This window comes from Anolis carolinensis, chromosome 6, assembly GCF_035594765.1.
Source record: "Anolis carolinensis isolate JA03-04 chromosome 6, rAnoCar3.1.pri, whole genome shotgun sequence".
Lineage (NCBI taxonomy): Eukaryota > Metazoa > Chordata > Lepidosauria > Squamata > Dactyloidae > Anolis > Anolis carolinensis.
The window spans coordinates 27,841,831-27,860,425 of record NC_085846.1 but is presented as its reverse complement, the minus strand read 5'-3'; the positions used below and the strand labels follow the sequence as shown (position 1 = coordinate 27,860,425).

Below are 18,595 nucleotides of genomic sequence, written 5' to 3'. Positions count from 1 at the left end.
CTAGGTGCTTCCCTGCAAAATTCATTTTTTTTGTAACTAAATTGAGAAGGGTACTAGGCAGTGTATTGAAGGGTGTCTATATGTGAAACAGGACTCATCCCTCCATTTAGGAGATTCTGATAAATATATTTCTACTTAGTAGGTGGAAAATTCCACTCAGATTACCATGATGATAAAATGGCAAAAACTATTTATATGTATGCATGGGTGGATGGGGGGCTATAAACTAAGCTGTTAATTTTTTCCACACAGTACTAGAACATCATCCATGTAAAATTTACATATACTTAAAATGATCTACATTTTCTGATTTGGGGGCTTTCTCTGGAGGCGATTGGAAGGTGCTTTGGTTTGAGGTTAAGTGTTGATTCAATGCCATGTAGCCCACCCAGTGCTTCAAGAGGTGATCATACATATATGAGTAATCTTTTCTAATAAGGTGAAGCTCTACAAGTTTAGTACATTGCATTGGTCTCTACATTTTCTAAGATTTGCTGTGAATGTATCTAAGATTTGTCTGCTGGCATTGACCATAGCCTCATATTAGAGGACCTAGAGATTTTTAGATAGGTATTCTGTTCAGGAATTTCTAGGTTCTTCAACATGACATACTTCTGAAAGAAATTAATCATAGGGTTGGACCTACAGATTCCTAGAGAAAACATTTTAATGAAATCTGTCAATAAACACATTCACAAAAGTCAAACTCACACATGTGAATGGCTCACTGTACTTGTGTATAAGTAGACTTCATGTGTAATTAGAGGGCAGGTTTTGTGGGCAAAATATGGATTTTGATAGCACCGGTGGATATGTCAAGGGTCATTCTGCAGAGGGCAAAAGTGCCAATGCTGTTGCAGTCACCATTATTCTACCCAGGCAATTTAAACTATACATTTTAAATGGACATTGTATTGCTTTAAATGATTTTAATGTGTGTTTTAATTTTATGTCTTTGTGTTTTAATGGTTTTATGTTTTCATCTGTTGTATTTTAAATGTAACTAAGTTGTCACCTGCATCGAGCCTTGGGGTGAGAAATAAAATAGATTATTATTATGATTGGTGGTGCAATGGGTTAAAACCTTGTGCTGGTTGAACTGCTGACTTGAAGTTCTGCAAGATGGGGTGAGCTTCTGTCTGTCAGCCCTAGCTTCCCATGCGGGAACATGAGAGAAACCCCCCCCCCCCCACCGGATGGTAACACATCCGGGCGTCACCTGAACAAGGCTTTGAAGATGGCCAATTCTTTCACACCAGAAGCAACTTGCCGCAATTTGCTTCTGACACGATAAAAAAATATTATCACATTGGCATACCAAATACTTCTTCTCCTCCTCCTCTTCCAAAACTCCAAAATGCTTAGACCAGAAGTGTTTCAGGTTTCATTTCCCCCCAGATTTTGTAATACAGTAGAGTCTCACTTATCCAAGCTAAACGGGCCGGCAAAGCTTGGATAAGCGAATACCTTGGATAATAAGGAGAGATTAAGGAAAAGCCTATTAAACATCAAATTAGGTTATGATTTTACAAATTAAGCACCAAAACATCATGTTTTACAACAAATTTGACAGAAAAAGTAGTTCAATAGGCAATAATGTTATGTTGTAATTACTGTATTTATGAATTTAGCACCAAAATATCACGATACATTGAAAACATTGACTACAAAAATGGCTTGGATTATCCAGAAACTTGGATAAGCAAGGCTTGGATAAGTGAGACTCTACTGTACCTGTATTTGTATGTGTGTGTATACACATGCATACACATACACAATGAAATATTTTGGAGATGAGATCCAAATCTTATCGCAAAATTCATTTGTGTTTCATGTATACCTTGTACACATAGCCTGAAACTAATTTTGTACATAATAGTTTTCATAATTTTGTACGTGAAATCACATCTTTGTACATTGAGACATCAAAAAGCAAAGATGTCCCTATCTTAGCCACCCATGTGGACTGTGTTGGGTTTTGGAGTATTTTGGATTTTGGAATTCTGGATAAGGGATGCTCAACCCGTACTGGTGATGTTATTTTTGCCTTGCCAAAAGACAGGTTTACTTTTTAGTTTTTCTTACATTATTTAAAAGCATAGACTGTTTCCCCCCTAAAAATCAATAGAAATGTGAGGGGTAATGTGAAGTGTGAGAACCAGCATGGCCAAGTAGTTTGAACTTTGGAGACCAGGGTTTGAATACCCACTGGGTGACCCTGAGCAAGCCATATTCTGTTAACTTCGAGGAAGGCAAGGCAAACCTTTTTGTAACACTAAATGGTAATGAACTAATAAGGTTTGTTAATCTATATATATAAAAGAGTGATGGCATCACGGCAATTCACAAAACAACAAAAGTACAGGCCCCCCAACCTCTAAATTTGACAACACAACCCATCATCCATGCCTCAAGGTTGATACAACAAAAAGAAAAGAAAAATAAAGTCCTAATGAGAGGGAGAGCAATATTTTTTTTATCCAATTGCTGCCAGTTTAGAGGGCTAATCTCTGCCCACTTGGTTGCCTAGCAACCAAGGGACAGCCAGGTTTCAGTTAGGGGACAGGCAGATTTAGGCCTCACTTAGACTTCTTCCACAGATTATCTAATTTGCACTGGATTATATGGCAGTGTAGACCCAAGGCCCTTCCACACAGCTATATAACCCATTTATAATCTTATATTATCTGTTTTGCACTGGATTATCTTGACTCCACACTGCCCTATAATCCACTTCAGTGTGCATTTTATACAGCTGTGAAGAAGGGGCCTCATATAATCCAGTTCTAAGCAGATAATACAAGGTTATCAATATACAGTAGAGTCTCACTTATCCAACATAAACAGGCCGGCAGGATAAGTGAATATGTTGGATAATAAGAAGGGATTCAGGAAAAGCCAATTAAACAAATTAAGCACCAAAACATCATATTATACAACAAATTTGACAGAAAAAGTAGTTCCATGCGCAGTAATGCTATGTAGTAATTACAGTAGAGTCTCACTTATCCAACACTCGCTTATCCAACGATCTGGATTATCCAACACATTTTTGTAGTCAATGCTTCCATTAATATTTTGGTGCTAAATTCATAAATACAGTAATTACTACATAGCATTACTGTGTATTGAACCACTTTTTCTGCCAAATTTGTTGTCTAACATGATGTTTTGTGCTTAATTTGTAAAATCATAACTTAATTTGATGTTTAATAGGGTTATCCTTAATCCCTCCTTATTATCCAACATATTCGCTTATCCAATGTTCTGCCAGCCCGTTTATGTTGGATAAGTGAGACTCTACTGTACTGTATTTACAAATTTACCACAAAAATATCACAATGAATTTAAAACACTGACTACAAAAACATTGATTATGAAAAGGCAGACTGCGTTGGATAATCCAGAACATTGTATAAGCGAATCTTGAATAAGTGAGATTCTACTTTAATATGAAATAATTACTGGGATAGAATAATGCAGAACAATATAATCTCTAAAACCAGGACAGTAAATAAACAGGGGAATTCCACACAGGAAACAATCAGGACCAGCTAACACCTCCCAACAAAGTATTCCCATCATCAAAGTCTGGCAAATCCTCTGTTTTCTCAGGGCCACAGACAGTAGAAGCACATAAAATATCGCAAACAACACCACTCTCAAAACAAGGGAATTCCAGACAGGAAACAATCAGGGCCAGCTAACACCTCCCAAAAAAAAAATTCACTCAGGGAGGAAACAGCCAGGCTTTCAAGCCATTACATCCTAATCATTTTGCCTCCAACAGACAAAAAAACCAATCAGAAATATTGTATATTCACAACCTTTAGGAAATAATATCCCCTGATGGCACAGCGTGTTAAAGCGCTGAGCTGCTGAACTTCTGGACCGGAAGGCCGCAGGTTTGAATTGGTGGAGCGGAGAGAGCCCCCACTGTTAGCCCCAGCTTCTGCCAACCCAGAAGTTCAAAAACATGCAAATGTGAGTGCATCAATAGGTACTGCTCTGGCGGGAAGGTAACGGCGCTCCATGCAGTCATGCCACATGACCTTGGAGGAGTCTACGGACAATGCTGGCTCTTCGGCTTAGAAATGGAGATGAGCACCAACCCTCAGAATCATACACGACTGGGCTTAATGTCAGGGGAAAACCTTTACCTTTACCTTAACTACCACCAATTCCTCAAGACTTTATCTCCCATACCACCATACTTTGCCACAGCAACGCGTGGCCGGGCACAGCTAGTGAGCTATATAATGAGTTACATCAATTTTAAAAAGTAACCTTCCAAGATTGAGATTATTGCTATGGAACAGCTCTTGTTCACTTCTGTTAAGCTTCACTGGAGAAATGACTTTGAGATCATCCATCCTGCAGAATGATAGCAGTTTAACTCCACTTAAATATCTGACAAATTCCTGGAATTTGTAGTTTGTGGTGGCCCCACAGACACAGAAGGGGAAATATCTCACAGAGCTACTAATCTTAGGATGCCATGCCACTGAACCATTGCAGTTGATGTGGTGTCAAACAGCTATCATTCTGCAGTGTGGATACAGCCTCCCTGGATTGAGCCTAACATTAATGGATGCCTCTCTCTGTTTGTGCACCTGTGTGTGTCCGTACATCTTCACAAATAGCATTTGAATTTTCAGAACACATCCAGGGAATAAACTTCTCAATTCATCCGCTGTTTGTCCATCCGTCCCAAGTGTTTCTCTCTCTCTCTCTCTCCCCTTCTTGCTTTCTCTGAAAATAGAAGCAGTGTCTATTTCCAAACCGGAAATGTGGAGGGAGCCAGGGGGGAAATGGTGAGGTTGAGAATTTGGCTAAGGTCAGTGGGGGTAAGAAAAAAACAGCCGCTTTTACACCTGTCGCAGTCAGTTGAGCAGGTCTTGATGGAACGAAAAGATGAATCGCATGCCATTCTCTTTGAGCGGCTTTTCTGGAAGAGCCATCCTACTGAATTAGTAGTAGGAGAAGAACCAAGGTTTCTCTTCCTCTCTTTAGTTTAGTTGTCCAAAATAAACAGGAATATATGGTGATCTGGAGGGGGTTATAGTTTAGAAGGTGAGCATTTGTCAGTAGGGTTTATTGGACATAAGTGACAGACTTATCTCAAGGAAGTCTGGTTTCAAATTACTGCTCTGCTACGGGAGAGTCTGATGCCGCAGCCTAACCTGTTTCACAGGCTAAAGGAGAAACTTAATGTTGATCCCTCTGGAAGGATAGAGGTAGCAACTAATGATTAAAATCAAGTTATGCATTTAGTTGGAAGTTTGCTGAAGCCATTGGCTTAACTGGAATTTCAGCCTTAACATTTTTCCAGAAATCAGGAGCCGTGGTGGCGCAATGGGTTAAACCCTTAGGCCAGCTGGACTGCTGACCTGAAGGTTGAGTTGTTGACCTAAAGGTTCCTGGTTCGAACTTGTGAGATAGGGTGAGCTTCCGTCTGTCAGCTCTAGCTTACAGGGACATGAGAGAAGCCTCTCAGCAGGATGGTAGCAAATCCGGGCGTCCCCTGGGCAACGTTTCTGTAGATGGCCAGTCCTCTCACTCCAGAAGTAACTTGCAGTATGTTTTCAAGTCACTTCTGACATGATAAAAAAATCTCCAAAATAAAGTTATTGATGAAGCTAGTAATTCAAAGAGCCACAGTGCTGAAAAACCAATAGATTTTATATTATCCAGTTGATTTTTTTTAACAAAAAGCTTGTTTCTCTTGTTTCTTTGCCAAGTAATTGCAAGGTGGAGAAATGACCAGTTTTAACTCACCGACAGTAGAGGTAGATCAGAAAGATGGGGCAAGAATCACCTATGCCTGATGATTCTTCTGCATTTCACATTAGGGATACCTCATCTGTTCTAGGAAGCTGAACTTTGAAACACAAAACCCTGGGATTTCTGCTGGAATCCACCTGGGATTTAGGAAGTTCCAAAAAGGGAGGGTAAGGATAAAAGGGCTTTGGTAGGGTGGATATGAAATTGGGTTTTCAAAAATCCATGCAACTAATTTTTTTCTTTCCGAAGTTCAAAATGCAGGAACAGAATGAGTAAAATAATGGATATTATTTTTCTCATCTTTTTCTGCTAAAGTTCTTCATGTAGTAAGGTTGCTTAAGATAAAAGTATGAAATTCACTGACTCATCATAAATCGGTTGGCTACTTAAAGGCGTATACACACACACACACACACATACACAGACTAAGAAAATAAATAATTGGGAAATTCTTTTTCAAATAGAATTTTCAATTGAATAGATGATACAGTAAGTTATATCAGCATCAGATTTAAATAGTAGCGGTTTGAGAATTGGACTATGACTCTGGAGACCAGGATTCAATAACCCATGAGATTTTTTTTCGTGCCAGGAGCAACTTGAGAAACTGCAAGTCACTTCTGGTGTGAGAGAATTGGCCATCTGCAAGGACGTTGGCCAGGGGATGCCCGGATGTTTGATGTTTTATCATCCGTGTGAGAGGCTTCTCTCATGTCCTCGCATGGGGAGCTGGAGCTGACAGACGGAGCTCATCCATGCTCTCCCCGGATTCAAACTGGCAACCTTCAGACCAGCAACCCAACCTTCAAGTCAGCAGTCCTGCTGGCAGAAAGGTTGAACCCTTTGCGCCACCAAGGATTCCTAACCCATGAGATAATTTTGAGCAAGTCACACTCTTAGCCTCAAAAAACTGCCATGATAGGTTCAGCTTAGGGTCACCCTAAATTGAAAATGACTTGAAGGCACACACTACAACAAAGACATTATGGATGAAATTTCTATTGAAATTCTATTTCAGATTTGCCTGCTTTACACAGGAACAAATTAAGTGTTTGGTTATGTTCTCGAAGATCCAGCAATATTTTTTCATCTAAACCAATAAAATTAAGTTTAATACTGGGTGAGCACACATATCAGATTTTTTAAAAAATCTCTGCAGAAAGAGCAAAACCAACTGGCTAGTTGACTCAATTTACAAGAAATCAGAATGCACTTTTAAAACTCAATTTCCCACTTATCGGAAGACTAAAGCTTTCTTTCCACACCCAACTAAAGCTCTCCTTTTCTTTAAAATCTTACCTCTTTCTCTCAATTATTCTTAGTCACTTCTGTTAAATGGTTCACTGTTTTAAACTTTCTGACTCAATAACTCTTTGAGTTAGGTCCTTAATTTTGTTTTATAGATGTGAGAAAGTACAGTAGACAAAAAAAGTCACTGAATGCTAACCTGACAGTGTTGTGGAATCAGAGGCAATGGCTGGAACCAAAGCAACTATTTTGCAATAGCATAAGGGTACACAGTTATACATATCACTTCTTGAAGTTACTTTTTGAGGAGTGCTCAATCCATAGATTATTAGATAAGCAGCCATTTAACTAGGAGATATACTTTGCATAGTTAATGGTGGGAACTGCCCCATAGTTTCTTTCTCCTGCTTGTACGAAACACTCAAAGAAGTTATTCTGTCATTGAAATCCTTTTTTGCACCCATCTCCACAGCCATTTCCTCTGAGACCCCATTTGCTAAGATTTGCAAGATCTATCTTCAGTGCCCAAGCTGGAGACACTCAACGGTTGGAGCCCTTGGAGATATTTCCTTTAAACTTATTTCTGTTGTCCTGACCTCCCCATAGCTTGTGAGTGGGAAATGTATTGAGTTGGAGGCAAACCAGAGATATGACACCCTTCTTCATTTTTCTCTCCTTCCCACTCCACCCCTCCCCTCTGTCTGCACCAATAACTAGGCGGATGTTCCCGTTTCTGAGCTTCAACATCTCTGGGCTGGACCCTGTAGCCCATTACAGCATCTATGTGGACATTATATTAGTCGACCAGCACCACTGGCGGTACCAAGGCGGGAAATGGGTTCAGTGTGGAAAGGCAGAGGGAAATATGCCAGGTATGATGGACAAATATCTTCTCCCTCTTCCTATACACCACTTTCCCTTTGTTCACACTCCTATTTTTATTGTTCTCTCTGTGTTAACCCTCCCCATGTCAGCTAACTTTCCTTGGCCCTATTGCATAGCAACTGTAATATCCCTGCTGTTCTTCCTAGTTAAGTGAACTAGACCTGAAGCTGAGATTTGGCTTTGGTAGGACCTTTCCATAGTCCACCATAGAGGTGGACAACTTCAGCTCTCAAGATGTTTTCAGCCTACATTTTCCACTACCTATTACCAGAATATTTATGGAAAGGGTCTGTCATGATTGCAGTCCAACAGCATCATTAGGAAATATTCATAGGGTGCATTTATTTATTTATTTACAGTATTTATATTCCGCCCTTCTCACCCTGAAGGGGACTCAGGGCGGATCACAATGTGCACATATAATGGCAAACATTCAATGCCATATAAACATAGAGACAGAGACGCAGAGGCGATTTAACATTCTCCAGATTCCAGATTCCTGAGGAGATGCTCGATTCCGGCCACAGGGGGAGCAGCTGCTTCATCATCCACTGTGGCATCTTAATGGATACTTCCTCATTCCAAACGGGAGCTGAACGATTTTTATGGTGTTGTAAATTAGTTAAATTTGCCTCCCTGCAAAGCGGTACCTAAATTCCTACCTGATAGATGAAACTATCTTTCAGTTGCTTAGGTCAACAACGAACAGGGGCTATTTTTTATTTTAATTGGCGGGTGCTCACCCCAGCACGGGCTAGCCTTGAACTCACAACCTCTTGGTCAGAGTGATTTATTGCAGCTGGCTACTGGCTACTTAACCAGCTGCGCCACAACCTGGCATATACAGTTGTAACCTTAGCCTCTAAACCAGTGGGTTCTCAACCTGTGGGTCCCCAGGTGTTTTGGCCTTCAACTCCCAGAAATCCTAACAGATGGTAAACTGGCTGGAATTTCTGGGAGTTGTAGGCCAAACACTTGGAGACTCACAGGTTGAGAACCACTCCTCTGAACAGTTTAGTTGAGGTCTGACACAAAGAAAGTTATAATTTATTTATGGCAGCCCTTAGGCAAATCTGTCACGTGTTTGACTTCATTAGGACCACTGAGTGGGTTTCCATGGGCAAGTGGGGATTTGAACTCTGTTCTCCAGAGTCATAGTCCCAACATTCATACTACTTTATCATGTTGGCATTCTCACACTTAATTTATACTCGCCTTCTGGCAAAAGTCAAGACATTTTTGTGGCAGTAGGCTCTTACAAATTGATGTGAATTGGGCTTTTAATGCTATATGCTACTGTTTTTAGCATTTCTGAGAGTTAGTACAGACAGACACCAAGTTACAAGCATCTGATTTACAAACGATTTCTTAAGAACAGGGGTGAGGCAACAGGAGGTGAGAGAAATATATCGCTCGGAAGGGAAATTCTCTCCTGAAAAGGTTATTATGGGGAAAAGATGTTTCCACTGAAGCTTTCTCACCAATTGTTTTCTTCACAACAAGCCAAATTTTTCAAAATCCAATTATCACAGGGACAGAAAGTGAAGTGAAATCTTCTGAACAGGGGCAGAGACAGTAAAACAAACACCACAGGGGTGACAGCCCTTCCCGATGTTATCCATAGCTTGCATGCATATATATATAGGAGCTGGAACTACACTTAAAAATATACCTGTTCTGAGTTAAATACATATTCAACCAAAGAACAAATCTACAAAACTTATCTTATTTGTAATTTGAAAACTTCCTGTATACCAGGGTTCTTTAAAAATATTAAATTTAATATTTTAATGCTTAATGTTTTAACTTATAATGTTTAATAGTTTTAAAATCTTTTAGCTGCCTTGAATCCCATTTTTGGGAGAAAAGTAGGATATAAATGAAAATAGCAATAATACTAGTATAGCATTCTCAAAGCTGTGGGACATGCTGGCAATAACATATTAATAAATCCATTTAACTTTGTTTAACTTTCTCTAAATCTCATTGAAAAGGTTTGGAAACGAAATTGCCTTCCCAATAGCCACAATCTTATTACTGTACTACAATTCTCTACCTTCTGCTGCTAAATGCCATCCTTTTCACAGGAGCGATGGCACCATCTAGTGATGTGGAAAAGAACTCCATCATTTCACCATTAAACATAGTAAAGGTAAAGGTTTTCCTCTGACATTAAGTCCAGTCGTGTCTGACTCTGGGGGTTGGTGCTCATCTCCATTTCTAAGCTGAAGAGGCGGCGTAGACACCTCCAAGGTCATGTGGCCGGCATGACTGCATGTCAAGGGGAAACCTTTACCTTTACAGTACCTTCATCCCACTTTTCATCTGCTTTTTTAAAGTTCTGGTTTCTTTCTCCTCCTGCCAATTTCATCCTTTGTCTACAGCTTTGCTGCTAACTGAATTCAAAGTCTAAAAGCAATTCGTAATGAACTCCAGAAGGAGATGAGGAGGAGGGCAGATTTCTTTTCTAATAGAGTGAGGCCAGGATAAACTGCTGCAGACTCCCCCAGCTTGTGTATTATTTCTTATTAATAACTCTTGCCATCTTGACCACATTCTGATGTTCTAGTTTTCATTGGTGATCTAGTTTTCATCAGTGAAATGTTGGAGCATACAGGAAAATTTCAATGAAAGTAATGAACTACTGATAATCCCACATGCCAGTAATTGTGTGGACTCTCAATGGTAAGGAAGCTGAAGTAGTTTCAAATCAGTTAAATGTTCAAAATGCAGACATTCTTATACTTCCACACTAGACCCTCCTATGTTTTGCTCTTCGTTGCTTACCAGAGATGCTGTCTTTCCTGCAGGGAATCGGACATATATGCATCCGGATTCTCCCAACACAGGAGCCCACTGGATGCGGCAGGAGATCTCCTTTGGGAAGCTGAAGCTCACCAATAACAAAGGAGCATCCAACAACGTCACACAGGTGATGGTGGTAAAACTCCAGCTTGGCCTAAATGATTTTGTTAAACACCCCTCTCCCTCAAAGATTGGTATTTATGATTCCTAATGCATTTCTCAACTATAATCTTGTAACTTGGAATATTGTTGGACAGCTGAATTGACTTTCACTCTAAGGTTGGAAAGGCAACACTTACCATCCATCATTCATTGGCTACACTGCTTGTGAATGTGCATTTTATAATCACCAACATGAAGCAACTATATAGTTTGCATATATTATACAGTTCAACCCATATATCTATGTCTGACAAAATATGTACCAGTGTAATGTTAGAGTATTCTTGAGATAGAAGCCCTTCATTTCAACAGAGTTCACCATTATCCATGGTTATGTGAAATCTGGGAGCATATCCCCTATGAAAGGGGGGGGGGGAGTCGTACTGTATAACTCTTAAGCCATTATTATTTTCAATGTATCTCCCCCACCACTCTTTTTTGTTTATTTATAGTGTAACAAACAAACAAAACACACACACACACACATATGCATACATACAGGGTAGGCCAAAATTCACAAAGGGGTTTTAATATTTAATAACTCCTCTATACATACATATATATATATATATATGTATATATATATATATATATATAGGACATAAAATTACATTACATTACATGTAATGTATTTTCAATTTCCCCCCCAAAAGGTTATTAAAACATCAGATGGCTTTGTTAATTTGGCCCACCCGGTATATATGTGTCTGTGTGCGTATACAGGCCATCCTTGAGTTACAAAAATCTGACTTACAAAGGTGAGACAACAAGAAGTGAGAGAAATTTACCCCTAGTAAGGAAAAATCACTCCTGAAAGAGTTATTATGTGGAAAAGGTGTCTCAGCTGAAGCTTTCTCACCAATCCTTGTTTCCACAACAAGCCACATTTTTCATAATCCAGTTTTCACAGGGATGGAAAGTGAAGTGAAATCTTCTGAACAGACATCAAAACAAAAACCACAGGGGTGTTAACCTTTCCCTATGTTATCCAAAGCCTATATATATATATCTGGAGTTGCACTTTAAAAATGTGCCTGTTTTGATGTACATACAAATTAAACTTCAGAACAAACCTACAGAATCTATCTTGTTCATGACTTAAGGACTGCCTGTATATCGCACATGTGCACACACAGCCCTACCTCCGTCACTCCCTCAATTGCCTTGTAAAACTCAATGAAGTTTGTCCATTGGTCCTGCAGATGGTTGTGTTGCAGTCTTTGCACAAGTACCAGCCCCGTCTACATGTTACTGAAGCTAAGCCTGGTGAGCTGGACGAGGCACACCCCTCCATCTGCACCCAGAGCTTCACCTTCCCAGAGACACAGTTCATTGCAGTTACAGCCTACCAGAACGCTGATGTGAGTTTACTGCAACAAAGATGCCATTGTTCTGCAATGGAAAAGCTTAGTGAAAAGGAGACAACAGAGTACCATCGTTGTGTTAATTATACATGCAGCTAGTAGGATTTGATCTACTCAAGCATGCAGTGTAGTTCTATCTAGGGGTGCATCTACATTGTAGAATTAATGCAGTTTGACACCATTTAACTCCCCTGGCTCAATAGTATGGAATCATGGAAGTTGTCATTTTATAAAGTCTTTAGCTTTTCCTGCCAAATTACAAATTCAGCATTCGGTGTGACCATAGTCCTGTGACTATGAACTACTAAAAGGTTAAGACACCGCTGGCGTGAGCATATTCAGTACATATTCCTTACATTATGTAGTTATTGGCTGGCGTTCTGTACTGTAGCTACAGAGTTACAGATCCTATTTGCTCCAAATTCAGTAAGACTGTGTAATCTTACTGTAAGACTTTGTAGATGCACTCTTGAGATCAGCTTAACAGCTAGCAGCTGTGTTGGGTAAAGCAAGTCCATTCAGCTGCTCTCTCCCATCAGTGAGTGAGACTGTGATAATTGGAAGCGGGACTTCTATTGCAATACATTATTGCACCTGTTAGGAGGAACCTGGAAATGTCATCCTCCTTGTACCTGGCAGTTAAAGTGAGATCTTGCCAAAGGGAGGGGTGGTGGTGTTAGGACCAGGAAATGTTTCTTAGTTAAACATATCTGCAATACTTTGTTATTGTAACTTCGACATTCATGGTAAAGAAAGCTTTGGCACATGTCAGATTAGACGGTGTGTCCAACCTTTTGGTGCTGAACTTCACGAGAAGTGTATTTCCACTTTCTCCTTTGTATCTACAGATCACCCAGCTGAAGATAGACCACAATCCTTTTGCTAAAGGGTTCCGGGACAACTATGATTCGTAAGTCTTCCACTTGTTGTCTATAGTTAAATTAGATTGGATTAGATCAGATTAGTGGTTAGATAGATTTAGGCTGCAAGGTAGGATGGTTGGCAGTTTCCAGATTTTGTACTTAATTATTCATTTATTATGGCAAAAGTACAGGAGATCCTCATCAGGCTTCTCTAGTTTCTTTAAAAACTTGGAAGAGAATTCATTGCAATTATTTAATTTAGAGATTATACCAAATCATGGTGTTTAAGGCAGTCATTATGGTTAACTATGATTTAGCATGTTTTCTTAATTTCAGATCATGACTTTGTAATTGACAGAAAACAAGACAAATATTGCTTATTGTTTATGGTAGTTATCAATAAAGTATATTACAGTAGAGTCTCACTTATCCAACACTCGCTTATCCAATGTTCTGGATTATCCAATGCATTTTTGTAGTCAATGTTTTCAATACCTCGTGATATTTTGGTGCTAAATTCGTAAATACAGTAATTACTACATAGCATTACTGCGTATTGAACTACTTTTTCTGTCAAATTTGTTGTATAACATGATGTTTTGGTGCTTAATTTGTAAAATCATAACCTAATTTGATGTTTAATAGGCTTTTCCTTAATCCTTCCTTATTATCCAACATACTCACTTATCCAACATTCTGCGGTCCGTTTATGTTGGATAAGTGAGACTCTACTGTATTATATTGCATCCCAGATCACAAGGCTACTAGGTTCCGGCTAATGTTGGTGCACAAACCAATGGCTTTCCAAACCATGTTTTATGTTAATGGTGGTTTGTCCTGATTTCCTAGTTTCAAACATGGATTGAACTATCGTTCAGCAGCAAACCAGAGATATGGAAGCTGCGGTTTGTGATGGCCATGCCAGCCTTGATTTTGTGCATAGTGTCCTGTCTAGCCATTCACTCCAGTCTTCCTGATCTTCCTCTCTCTTTTCACTTCTTATCTTCCCTCCAAGGATGTACACCACCACTGATGGAGACCGCACGACACCATCTCCACCTAGTGTTGCCAATTGCCAGCAGCTCCTCACTGGCAGCCGTTTCCAGCCCTTCTTGCACGATCAATACATGCTCCCTCAGAGCCGCTTCTACAACAGGGAGCGTGCCCCACTCCCCCTGCCACCCAAGGATACTCACCACTGGTATTTTGCTTCGCAACAGCCAACGGCTTCCCCTCTGGAATACAGCACCTATGAGGGTGACTTCAGGGGGAACAAATTCATGCCCTATGGGGTGAAGCCCTTTGCTCTGCAGGCTGCTCCACACCCCTCGTTGCCCTACTACCAGGAGCACCCCTTTGGTCCCTCTGCCACCTGGAGTTCCCCACCGCAATATCACCACCCCAAGCCCACCCCGGGCACCTTGAGCTGGTTCCGGCCCATGAGGGACTTGCAAGTGGTGGCCCCTAGCGATGAGAAGGGGAAGGACAATGAGGTCTGGGCTGAGCTGGGCTCAGTAAAGTCAGCAGATTCCTCAGACTCTGGGTTGTATGAAGCAGAGTGCAAGCGTCGCCGGGTATCTCCTTATGTCTCCAGCGCCGAAAGCTCTCCGCCTATTCGCAACGGAGAGCTCTATGACAAAGAAGGTGGTGACGGTGGTTACTATGGCTTTTATGGCAACTGAAGAGGAATAGTAACTTTCACAAGAAACAGTGGTGCTTGGAAGTATTATCTTTTCAGATTTCAGCTCCCAAAATCCTTCAGGCCACACTGGCTTGGGGATTATGAGAGGTATAGTCCAAAAAGTAACTCTTTCATGTTCTAGGAAAGGAGTGGGGTCCTTCTGAACACCCAACTCTCCTGCACTCATATCAGGGGAACCCCACATGATGGGAACCCTTTCTTGTTTGAGAGAAAGGTATGCACCTTTGTGAGCATAGCTGAGAGTATTGCTAGGGCATAGAATAAAGTTCTTTCTAGTCAAGTTTCCCCTTTATTCTGCAACTTCTAATGTTAAGCACCGATTCACATGGACTTTTGTGAACAGAGGATATGCAAGGCCACATGAGTTGTGAGCCCAGTTACAGACTCTTGAAGGGCTTCTTTTGCTCTTTTATGTGACAAATGAGAAGCACAGACATGCACACGTTAATAGTAGGATACAGACAGAACAGACCTGCAGGGTTATCTTCACACTTCTATCCCTATCTTTGTTTCATTTGGGGGCTGTGTTATTTCCACATACCTAAGGGTCGAATTGAAAATAAATTCCTGGTAGATTTATAATTTGGCAAAAGTCTTGATATGAAATTCAGCCTGAAGGCATCCCTTAAACACAAACCCCTAATAGAATTGTAAAACCATATTGCTAAGTGTCACTTTGCTGGCTTTAGCCTTCTGAATTCATTTAAGGTCATCTATTCATAGAAATAGACTTGTATGTATTACTTCCTGCATTACTAACAACAGGCCAGAGCTTGGAGAAGTTACTTTAGGGATTACAGCTACCAGAATCTTTCAGCTAGCGTGGCCAATTGTGATCCAAAAAAGTAACTTTTCCAACCTCTGGCAGTGTGATGAACCATGGGCCTTGTAGTCCTGCTCAGGACATTGTAATCCCTGATGAAGATGAAAACTTGGGTTTTTTACCTTCCCAGTCTGAACTGGATTCCTCTCAGCCAGATCCTTCCCAGGCAGATCTGGAAACCTTGCACCTGCAAGAAAGTTGTGCCCCAGAAGTATGTCAAACAACCCCAGAGCCTACTTCTCCCGTGTTCTTGCGCCGGGAGTTTTGTAAACAACAGAGAAGTTTGGATTCAGCTTCGCGCAGGAGTGCGAGGATAGCAGCTAAGAATGTTGCCAATTAACATTGGTTCTCGTGAGAATCTTTAAGGAGTTTAACATCTGGTCTCAGAGTTTAGCTTTCGTTTCTGATTCCCAGAGAACCGCTTTGGTGAGAAAGTTGGACTCTATATAGGTGTTTTGCCCGCGTAGCAACTTCGCGGAGTCAATTCGTCAGCCTACGGAGCGAGTTGTGTCTGGACAGCGCGCTCCGATTCAAGCCTCGCTTCAGCTCAAGCCTTGCCTTGCTATCCAGCCTTCGCCTTGCTTCCCAGCCTTTGTTTACCTACGGACTTTGCCTTGTTTCCCAGGACTAATCCTTGCCTTGTTTCACGGATTTTACCAAGTTATTCCACGGACCTTGTTCTTGTTCTTAGTTACCTTGTTCCACGTTCAAGCCTTGTTTCAAGTATCAAGTTATTTCCTAGCCACGCTCAAGTTTTATGGACTAAGGACCTTGTCATCTCCCCTCACTTTGCTTGGCAAAGTGAGTGTTTCGGTTATTGGATTACAACTTTGGACCTTAATATTTCTTATTGGACATTGCTTTTTTGGACTAATTCTGACCTTTCCTGAAGGGTCTAATTCTGGACTATTTTCTATACTTGTTTTTATTAACTTTATATATTCCTTCAATAAAGATATTAGTTAGATTCTGGCCTCTGTGTATGGTTATTGGTGCCTCTGCCGCCTGGGTCGTGACAGTTTGACTCCGCCACCCATAAGCACCAACTAACCGAGGCCAGGATGTCTACCGGAGCCGCGCCGGCTGGACAGCCGCTCAGCTACACCATCAGCAAGGACGAAGTGGACCGCATCCGTGACAGACTCAACGCGCAGGATGGAGAAATAAAAGGGTTGAGGGAGCGCGGAGTTCGCCTCCCGGCCATGGCGTTGCCTACCAAGTTTTCTGGAGAAGCTGCTAAGGTTCATGTTTTCCGCCGCCAATGTCAAGCTTATCTAGAGGCCCGTGATGCCGAGTTTCCCCAAGAAGACATCAAGGTGGCGTGGGTCTACAGTCTTCTAGACGGACCAGCGGCTAGCTGGGCGACGGCCCTGTTTGATCAAGCCTCCCCCCACCTAAGTTCAGCACAACGCTTCTTGGATCACCTTAAGGAGACCTGGGGAATCGAGGACAATTTGGAGGCAGCCGGTCACAAACTCCGGCGCCTCCTTCAAGGAGACAGACCCATGTCTCAGTACATAGCCGAGTTCCGCGTGCTGGCCCACAACACCGGCTGGAACGATGTAGCCCTCAGAGGACAATTTCGGGAGGGTCTCAACATTGAAATGCTGGAAGAAATCTCCAAGGTGGATCCTCCCCAGACCCTCGAGGCACTCATTGATCAATGTTTACGGGCTGAAGTCATGATTGCCAACAGGAAACAATGGGTTCGAGGCCAGGGCGGTAGAGCCGGGGCAAAACCCCCCGCTCCCGCCAGTGTTCAGCCACGTCCGGTGTGGAGACCCCCGCCGCCAACCCCATACCCCAGAGGAGGCGAGGAGGTGCCGATGCAGTTGGGCAATGTGCGTCCCAGACTAGATGCCGCCGAGAAGGCCCGTCGTCAACGCTTGAACCTCTGCTGGTACTGCGGGAACGGGGGCCACTTCGCCAGAGAGTGCCCAGCCAAAGGGAAGCCTGCCGCCCGTCTTGCGGCGGCGTCCTCCACGGAGTCGAAGGCGTCTGAGCCGACTGGCACACAGCCGGCGGGGGAAGCCAACGACCGGGTGTAGAGAGGCTCGCCAACCCGGTCAAAAAATCCATCCAAGAGCCGCCAACCGGGGTCCTGTTCCTTCTCGTGGTCACATTATGGTCAGCAAAAAGGGGACCCGTCATGATCCACGCCATGATAGACTCTGGAGCTACCAACAATTTCATCGATAGAGAGTATGCCGACTCTCTGGGATTACAATATCATGATTTCAAGAATGCCCGTGTGGTGCAAGCCATAGACGGCCGTCCCCTCAAGACGGGCCCCGTAAGCCAGTGGTCGGAACCCACCAGGATGTGGATAAGGGAACATATGGAAGAGATTTCCTTCTTTGTTACCGAGGTTCCCCATTTCCCTGTGATTTTGGGAATTCCATGGCTGGCACTCCACGACCCTAACATCTCCTGGTCCAACAGAGAACTGCAGTTTGCTTCACCGTACTGCCAAAACCATTGCCTCGTAGCCAAGGTATGCCATGCCACAGACTCCGAGCCCATCATCACCTTGCCAAAGAAGTACTCCGAGTATTGGGATGTATTCAATGAGAAAGAAGCCGAAAAATTACCCCCACATAGACCTTATGACTGTGCCATTGACTTGGTGGAGGGGGCCCCGATCCCGCGAGGGCATCTCTACTCCCTGACTGAACCAGAGCAAGAAGCTCTCAGGGAATTCTTAGAGACAAACCTTCGCAAGGGGTTCATCAGACCCTCTCAATCCCCAGCCGCCTCCCCAGTGATGTTTGTGAAGAAGAAGTCAGGGGAATTACGCTTGGTGGTGGACTACAGAGCATTGAACAATATCACCAAGCGGAACAGCTATCCCCTGCCCTTAATCTCGGATCTACTGGACCGACTTCGAGGAGCCAAGGTCTACACCAAGCTGGATCTTCGGGGGGCTTATAATCTAGTTCGCATCAGAGAAGGGGACGAG

The 18,595-nt window shown here is 42.2% G+C and overlaps 1 protein-coding gene across 1 annotated transcript in view; it reads left to right on the top strand.

The window, feature by feature from the left end:
• The window catches only part of tbx21 (T-box transcription factor 21), a 57,882-nt gene extending 42,785 nt beyond the window's left edge, over positions 1 to 15,097 (top strand). Inside the window, exons 2-6 of the mRNA XM_008113434.2 lie at positions 7,750 to 7,904; positions 10,728 to 10,849; positions 12,087 to 12,245; positions 13,097 to 13,158; positions 14,127 to 15,097. Of these exons, the coding sequence (XP_008111641.2) occupies positions 7,750 to 7,904; positions 10,728 to 10,849; positions 12,087 to 12,245; positions 13,097 to 13,158; positions 14,127 to 14,793 (1,165 nt within the window). The 3' untranslated portion in view covers positions 14,794 to 15,097. The remainder of the gene's footprint in view (positions 1 to 7,749; positions 7,905 to 10,727; positions 10,850 to 12,086; positions 12,246 to 13,096; positions 13,159 to 14,126) is intronic.
• Positions 15,098 to 18,595: the final 3,498 nt, after the last annotated feature.